The 8,339-nt window shown below is 38.9% G+C and overlaps 1 protein-coding gene across 2 annotated transcripts in view; it reads right to left on the bottom strand.

The window, feature by feature from the left end:
* Positions 1 to 432: 432 nt before the first annotated feature.
* The window catches only part of SLC66A2 (solute carrier family 66 member 2), a 101,342-nt gene continuing 93,435 nt past the window's right edge, over positions 433 to 8,339 (bottom strand). For both annotated transcript variants that reach the window (XM_075270964.1, XM_075270965.1), the window contains one exon: positions 433 to 721. In XM_075270964.1, the coding sequence (XP_075127065.1) occupies positions 514 to 721 (208 nt within the window). In that variant the 3' untranslated portion in view covers positions 433 to 513. The remainder of the gene's footprint in view (positions 722 to 8,339) is intronic.

The following is an 8,339-nucleotide window of genomic DNA, read 5'->3' as shown; positions in this document are numbered from 1 at the left end:
AGCTATTTGCTAGACCATCCCATGAGCAGCAAAATGGACTGCCTCCATGGTTCAGATGCCCTAGCAAAACAACAATGTTGTTGTAGTAAGAGTAAAGTACAAGGCCTTCATGTTGCCCTAGCCTGACACCGATAATATCAAGTCAGGTCTGACATATATATATATGTATATATACTGGCTCGATTAATGTCTATGCACTCACACAAAAAAAAAATGCATTCAGATGAACACACATGCATACAAGCAAGCATATACTTCAGATTTCAAGTCAGATCTTGCTGGAAATAAAATAATTTGTGCAAGGCTGGAACACTTTTACAAAGTAGGGGTGCCAACAGAGGATGAGAGTAACAGAATTGTGAAAAATCTTTGGAAACAAAAAAAAAAAAAACACTGAAGGTTTCAAACTGTGAGTGAAGAGCTTCTGAGACAAATACATGGCATGTGCATTACTGGTGCAGAAGCAGTTCTAGGACTGGGAAGCACATGATCAGACAGTACATGCATCCTCCATTACAGAGCTTTGGCACTGGTAACATGTGTAGTATGAGACACTGGCTTCTTAGGGTATACACTGTATATGTACACTTGCAGCAAAATGGTAATATCTACAAGAACTTGCAGGAGGCCACAGATCGTAAACTGAAAAGGAGCCTGGTTGAGAATAAAGTAAGCAGTCTTAAAGGTATCTCCACTCGTCCACATCAGTACCATTTTGATGCTGAAAAAAAGAAAAGAAAACACAATAAGAAAATCAGTAAATAAACTACAAATTGCAAAAAATTATTTTCAAAATAAAAAAGCTGCTTTAGAAATAAAATTAAGTTTCAAAGAAATTGTCAACAGAAAAATCTGTATCAAACTAATGAAAGTTCCTTCTAGGTCTTTATCTACACTTTCCAAAGATACCTTTGCTATTCTGTATTGCAGCTCCATTTTCATGAAAATGAGTATTTTACTCTTATGCAAATTAGCTGAAAAAGGCTTTAGGGGTGTTTCTTCTCCTGCGGACGAAAGGGGGGGGGGGGGCGCTTTGATTTCTGCTCCAGATAAACACTCCGAACTGCAGACAAAGTACATGATGTCACACAAGCAATTGGGGAAGGAGTTGGGTGGCAGTTAGGGGCAATTATCTAGCACAGATAGTGATGACATAGCAGGAGAAGAAATGTATCTAATTTTCATGCTGATTTTCATAAAAATGGAGCTGCAATGCAGAATAAGAAAAAAAAAAAGTAAACAATAGTCCTGACTCATAAACACAGTGAAAAGTGTGTGTTTGGTGGCTTCCCTATGGCTGCCCACCTCATCCTAATGGACAGCTCTCACTATATGAAGAGCAAGTTCTTTGTAATATTAAATGTAGCATTAAATGTTGTCCGTTGTTAGAGCAGCATGAGGATGCTGGCAAATTCCCATTAGGTTTAGGGATAGATAAAATTGACTTCAGATTTCATAACTGTAAAGATAAAGAAATGATGCAAACAGATGACTAGAGAAATCAAGAAGAGAAGAGAAGATAGAAGAAAGTACAATGGTATGCACCGTCTTCTTTTCTATCTTCAGTGCCATGACATGCCAAAAATCCTTTACTGTGATCTGGCCAGATCAGACTTATTAGGAAAAATGCCGAAAAGAAAGTTTTCACCGGGAAATAAACTGAAATTTTGAAAGTACACCCTCCATTTCTGTCTGTACTTCTGTACATTGCATTATAGGGCACTATTCTAGGAAATCAAAAAGGCACACCATAAAACCCTGAAAACAAACAATGCCCATCATCAAAAACTCTCAAATCCATGTAGTGCAAGATAAATCATATGGCCAGGAACACACAACATTTCAGTCACAATAATCTGAAAAGGGAGTAAACCCAGAGGCGTAAAGTGCAACTCCGGTGATCCAATGTAAAATCAGTAATGGGGTCCCTATCTACCCAGTACCATGAAGAATAAAGGTACATTCTGTGTGGTAGAAGGATTTTAAACTTTACGGCCACCATAAGTTGAAAGGCCTGTTAGTGAGTGCTACCTCTACACCTCTTATTGCTACACCTTTGGGTAAACCTAAGACACAGAAAAGTAGCAGAATGGGAAATATATGTCTGTGAACAGAGGAAGGCTATAAAATATCACACCAAAAACTTCACTACAAAACCCAACTTATACAAAGTTAAATCTTCCATTGTACAGACTGCACTTGGGGAGACTGAAATGGGGTAGCCCAGTGTATGCCATAAAAACAGGTCTACATTAATCCATTTAGTCAGACACCCCCAATCCTGAAGACAGGGTGACGGCCATTGTTACTAGCAGAGAAGTGGCCACGGAAATGTGTGAGATTCCTTAAACCGCCAAATAAACATAGAATAATACTGAAGTCTCAACAAAGGGAAATAAATCAGATAAAAAGATGTAACTATATAAAACCCTCATGAACATGCTGTATAAAAATGTGAATTGAGGTTTTTTTGTTATGTATGATTGAGATCCACTTATGTTCTCATTTTAAACCTCCCATACATCACCATATTTACCTTGAGAATTCAATGGCAACCGGGCACTTCAGTCATTCCTCAATAAAAAGCTGTTTGTGTCATGTTCCTTTTCCTATTTCTTAACCTACAGAATATGAGCTTTTTGTATGCTGACAAGAGTAATGGTGCTGCTCTGTCCCACTTGTACACTTTAATACAGCCTGGTGATATCTTTTACACCATCAATCATTTGGGATATTAGTAAGAGCTTTATGGAATCTATAAAGTAGACATACAATAGTAATACAACAGAGTGTGAACAGCGCAGGGCCTCTAGGCCTAATGTTACATATGAGTATTAAAGCAGGAGAAATATAGTGTTATAGAGGGAACAACACAAGATAAGCATGCTAACAAAACTTGTTAAAGTGTAAATGATAAAATATTCAGTCATATATTACTGGTCCATAAAATATGTCCTGTCTATCACTTAGAATACAGTATTTATGTAGACCATAACCTGAACACACTCACTATTGGGAAACAAGAGAACCGTGGATTGTAAATTATCCATTCGTAGACTGATATTTAAGAAGAGAGACAGAAATCATTGTGTTCTGAAAGGTCTATTCACATTATAATATGGAGTTTGATTTGTCAGGATCGTGGGTTTAGAAAGGAGACGACCAGCAACTACAGTGCTCAAAGAAGTTGTCAACCAGCTCGGAAAGACCATGAGTTGTATACACAGTGACAATATTTTCTAAACTGTAGGTTTCTCATAAGTTCTGCAAGACAAAGGCTCATTGTGATCAGAGCTATAGATCCTATTTAAAGTGCACCTCCAGTTATAAACATCTTTTCATAAAAGAATAATACATTTAAATACAAGAAACATCATATCTTATTAATAGATCTATTTCTTCATCACTTATTAAACTGATCTCCTGTTTCTTATCTTCAGTCTGACTGCTTAGTTTACTTTCTATTCGTATTCAGCCTCACACATACAACTCTATGGAATAGGGAGGGCTGAGCAGAATTATTACCTTGTTCTATGTATTATCAGCTTCTTATCTAAAACTTAGTGTTGAAAAAGCAAGGAAATAGCAGAGGTAACAGCAACAATTGTTTGTCTTTTCTCATCCCAACCTCTCTTCAATGACTAATGCAGAGAAAGAAACTGCCTAAAAGTGGCAAAGAAAACATTTCTTTAACCCTATAGAGACACAGCTCAAAAGTGACTTGAGGACCAGGCCTCTTTTTTCAAAACTGACATGTGTCACTTTAAATGGCAATAACTTTGAGACGCTTTAACTTACACAAGTGATTCTGAGATTGTTTTTTCGTAACACATTGTACTTCATGTCAGTAGTAAATTTTAGTCGATATGTTTTGTCTTTAATTATGAAAAAATAGGAAATTTGGTGAAAATTTTGAAAAAAATGCAGTTTTCAAACTTTGAAATTGCAAGCCTTTCAAATAGAAATCCATACTACCCAAATTTTTTCATAAATATAATTAACCATGTCTCTGATTTATGTAGCAATCAAATTTTAATCACCCTTTCATTTTTTTCAGATATTATAAGGCTTACAAGTCAAACAGTAATTTTCCAAATTTTCAAGAAAATTTCCAAAACACATTTTTCAAGGGACCAGTTCAGTTCTGAAGGGAACTTGAAAGGCCTCTCTAATAAAACCCCCAAAAGTCACCCCATTCTAAAAACTACACTCCTGAAAGAATCTAAAACAGCAGTTAGAAAGTTTCTTAACCCTTTCAGCATTTCACAGCAATTAAAACAAAATGGAGGTCAAATTTACATTTTTCAATTTCTGTCACTAATATATTCATTTAGCCCTAGAATTTACACATTTACTAAGGGTTAAAGGAGAAACTGCACCCCACATTTTGTTACACAATTTCTCCTGAACACGACAATACCCCATATGTGCTGGTACCCTAATGTACGGGCACACGGTCGCTCTCAGAGCGGATGGAGCGCTAATTGGATTTTGTAGGCCAGATTTTGCTAGAATACTTTTCAGGCGCCATGTCCCGTTTGCAGAGCCCCCAAGGTGCCAAAACAGTGGAAACCCCCAAAATGTCACCCCATTTTGGAAACTAGACCCCTCAAGCAATTTATCAAGGGGTATAGTGAGCCCTTTGACCCTACAGGGGTTTCACAGATTTTTTTACCGTTGAGATGTGAAAATGAAAAATTACTCTTTTTATAATAAAATGTCACTGTAGCCCCAAATTTTTCATCTTCACAAGGGGTTAAAGGAAAAATTGCTCCCCAAATTTTGTTACACAGTTTCTCCCGAACACGACAATACCCCATATGTTCTGTTACCCTAATGTACGGGCACACAGTCGCTCTCAGAGCGGATAGAGCGCTAATTGGATTTTGTAGGCCAGATTTTGCTAGAATACTTTTCAGGCGCCATGTCCCGTTTGCAGAGCCCCCAAGGTGCCAAAACAGTGGAAACCCCCAAAATGTCACCCCATTTTGGAAACTAGACCCCTCAAGGAATTTATCAAGGGGTATAGTGAGCACTTGGACCTTACAGGAGTGTAACAGAATTGGCCCAACAAAAGGAAAAGTGACATTTTTTGCTATAAAATGTTGCTTTAACCTCACATTTTGCATTTCCACAAGGGGTTAAAAGAGAAAATGCACCCCAAAAATTGTCAAGCATTTTCTCCCAACTACAGAAATGCCTCATATGTGGATGTAAAGTGATGTATGGGCACACTGTAGGGTCCAGAGCTGAAGGATCTCTATTGGGATTTTGGAGGGCAAATTTAGCTGAAATCTGTTTCAGGCACCATGTTGCATTTGGAGAGCCCCTGAAGTGCTAGAACAGTGGAAACCCCCCAAAATGACCCCATTTTGAAAACGAGACCCCTCAAGGAATTTATAAAGGGGTTTAGTGAGCACTTGGACCCTACAGGTGTTTCACAGATTTTTTTTTACCATTGAGATGTGAAAATGAAAAATTACTTTTTTTCCAATAAATCGTCCATTTAGCGCCATATTTTTAATTTTTGCAAGTAGTTAGAGAATTAAAAGCCCCCCACAGTTTATTACACAATTTCTCCTGAACATGGCAATACCCCATATGTGGCCATAATCTGCTGTATGGGTAAATGGTGGGGCTCAGAATGGAAAGATGGCTATTTGGCTTTTGAGGGCAGTTTTCAGGTGCCATGTCGCATTTGCTGAGCCCCTAAAGTACCAATACAATGGAAACCCCTCAAAAGTTACCCCATTTTAGAAACTACACCCGTCAAGGAATGAATCAAGGGGTATTATCATTTTGAGCCTAAAAAATGCTTCCCAAAAATTAATGTACAAAATGAAAATTTTAATTTTTAAAGAAATATGTCATTTCGGTGCCCAATACGTTGCACCCACTTTGTATTGTCAGAGACCTGCACTCCTAAAACTATTAAGTGGGCGATCCCGAGGGGCAAAAAATTATATATGTGGGTGTAAACTGCTGCTTGGGCACACAGCAGGGCTCAGAAGGGAAGGAGCACTGAGCTTTTTAGCTTTTGGGGTACAGATTTAGAGGGACTTTCTGGGTGCCATGTTGTTTTTGCAGAGCCCTGGAGATGCCAATGAACTGGAATTCCCCAAGAAGTGACCCCATTTTGTAAGGGCAATTTTAGGGTCTCTGCAAAAGTGTCATGGCATCCAAAAAAAACAACCCAAACCGTCTAAGTCTGTGCTACAAAAACCAAATAACCCTACTTCCCTTCTGTGTCTGGCTGTGCCCTAATATCAGTTAATACTCACATATGACATTACGTCCGTTATCCTGGGTACACCAGTATCATACATGTGTCATACATGTGGCATAAAATGCAGTTTGGGCACACAGCAGGGCGCAGAAGGGAAGGAGCGCGATGAGGCTTTTGGAGTACAGATTCAGATGTTTGCTATCTGGACGCAATGTCATGTTTGTAGAGTCTGTAAGGTACCGGAAAAGTGGATTCCACAAAGGAGTGACCCCAGTTTGAAAACTGCACCCCTCAAAGAATTTATCAGGGGGTGTAGTGAGTATTAGTATCCCAGACGTGACTGCACAGCGGATGGCAAAGAGGGAATATATAAGCAGTGCGGAGTACATTGGGAACACCAAATTGCCTACTATGTCCCAGTAGCTCCTATGATTGGGGGAGTCACTCTGGGGGTCACTTCTGGTGTCTTTTCGTTCATAAGCTGTAAATCTGGGGTGTCCCCTGATATACGCTCGCACAGCTTATATATTCTCTACCTGATGCAGCCAGTCGTGTTCTAATAATTTGGCGGTTTTTGCGGGCTTTTGTTCTTGCATTACTAGATGCTGTATTTTCTTTATTTTTCTGGTGACATGGCCATATAAGGGCTTGTTGTTTGCGGGATGCGATGCATTTTGTAATGACACCATTTTTGAGTGCCTACAACTTACCGAATACATTTTATTAACTTTTTTTGCTGGATTAAAAAAAAAAAAATCAATTCCGGTATTGCGTTTTACCTTTTAAATTTTTCGCCATGCAGCGTACAGTATAAGTAACATATTATCTTTATTCTGCGGGTCGGTACGGTTACGGCGATACCTCATTTATATTATTTTTTTATGCAATACTAATTCTGCAGAATAAAAACACATTTGGAGACATAAATCAATGTTTTTTGCATCGCCATATTCTGAGAGGCGTAACATTTTTATTTTTTGGTTGACAGTGTTGGTTGAGGGCTTATTTTTTGCAGGACAATGTGTGCATTTTATTGGCACTGTTGTGAGGTGCATTTGACTTTTTGATCACTTTTTATAGCACATTCTGTAAGGTGAGATGGCGAAAAATCACTACTTCCAGCGGGTTTTTTCCGTTTTTTTTTTTTCTGTGGTTCACCGTGTACATTAAATATTGTTTCAGTTTTATTGTACAGATTGTTACGGACGCGGTGATACCAAATATGTATTGTTTTTATTAATTTTTAGGGTTTTTTTTCTATATAATTCATTTTCTATAGAGAAAAAGGGTTTTTGGAGCTTTATAACTTTATTAATTGTTTCAAAACACTTTTATTTATTTTTTTTCCACTTTTTTTTTTTAACTTTTTCATGTATCCCTTTAGGACACTTGGAGGAGTGATGATTGCATCACTGATCCACTATCATAGAGTGAGACACAGGCTGCAGTAACAGCCTGCACGTGTCACTCTGCAAACAGGAAGTGAGTCGTACGGACGGGACAGACTCACTTCCAGAAGACGCCGGCCAGGATACAAAGGTAAGTGGGACTCAGGGCTGGCTGGGGTCACTAAACAGACCCCTGGCCATTTAGTAGGGATACCAGCACCCCCCGATCTCGCAGCGGGGGGTGCTGGGGACCCCTACACGATTGGGCAACCCGTTGTTTGCCGTGATCATGTTTGATCACGGCAATCAACGGGTTAAAACCCAAAATCGGCACTCATGTCCGATGGAGGGGGATGGAGCAGGGTGTTAGGTGTCAGATACAACTAACACCCGCTCCTAGAACGCCCGCACTGCGCTGCGGGGATTGTTTACATCCATGTGGTACTATTACCACATCGGTCGTGAAGCACTAGACATCCATGTGGTAATAGTACCACATGGGTCGGGAAGGGGTTAATAATATATATTACAAAGTTTCTTATTTTCACCTGTATTATCCATTTATGAAAAGTTGTTTATAATTGTATAAGCAAGAAACTGCTATGATGAATGGAATTGTACGTTGGTGGGGAAGGCCACCTGGTAGGCCAAAGAGGTAGTTTTTTTTTTAGGATAAGCCTAATTCATGATGAGGTGTATGTACCCAGTCATTAGTTATCCACCAA

Source organism: Leptodactylus fuscus, chromosome 4 (assembly GCF_031893055.1).
Source record: "Leptodactylus fuscus isolate aLepFus1 chromosome 4, aLepFus1.hap2, whole genome shotgun sequence".
Lineage (NCBI taxonomy): Eukaryota > Metazoa > Chordata > Amphibia > Anura > Leptodactylidae > Leptodactylus > Leptodactylus fuscus.
The sequence above is the reverse complement of the archived record's forward strand: the minus strand, read 5'-3'. Positions and strand labels throughout refer to the sequence as shown.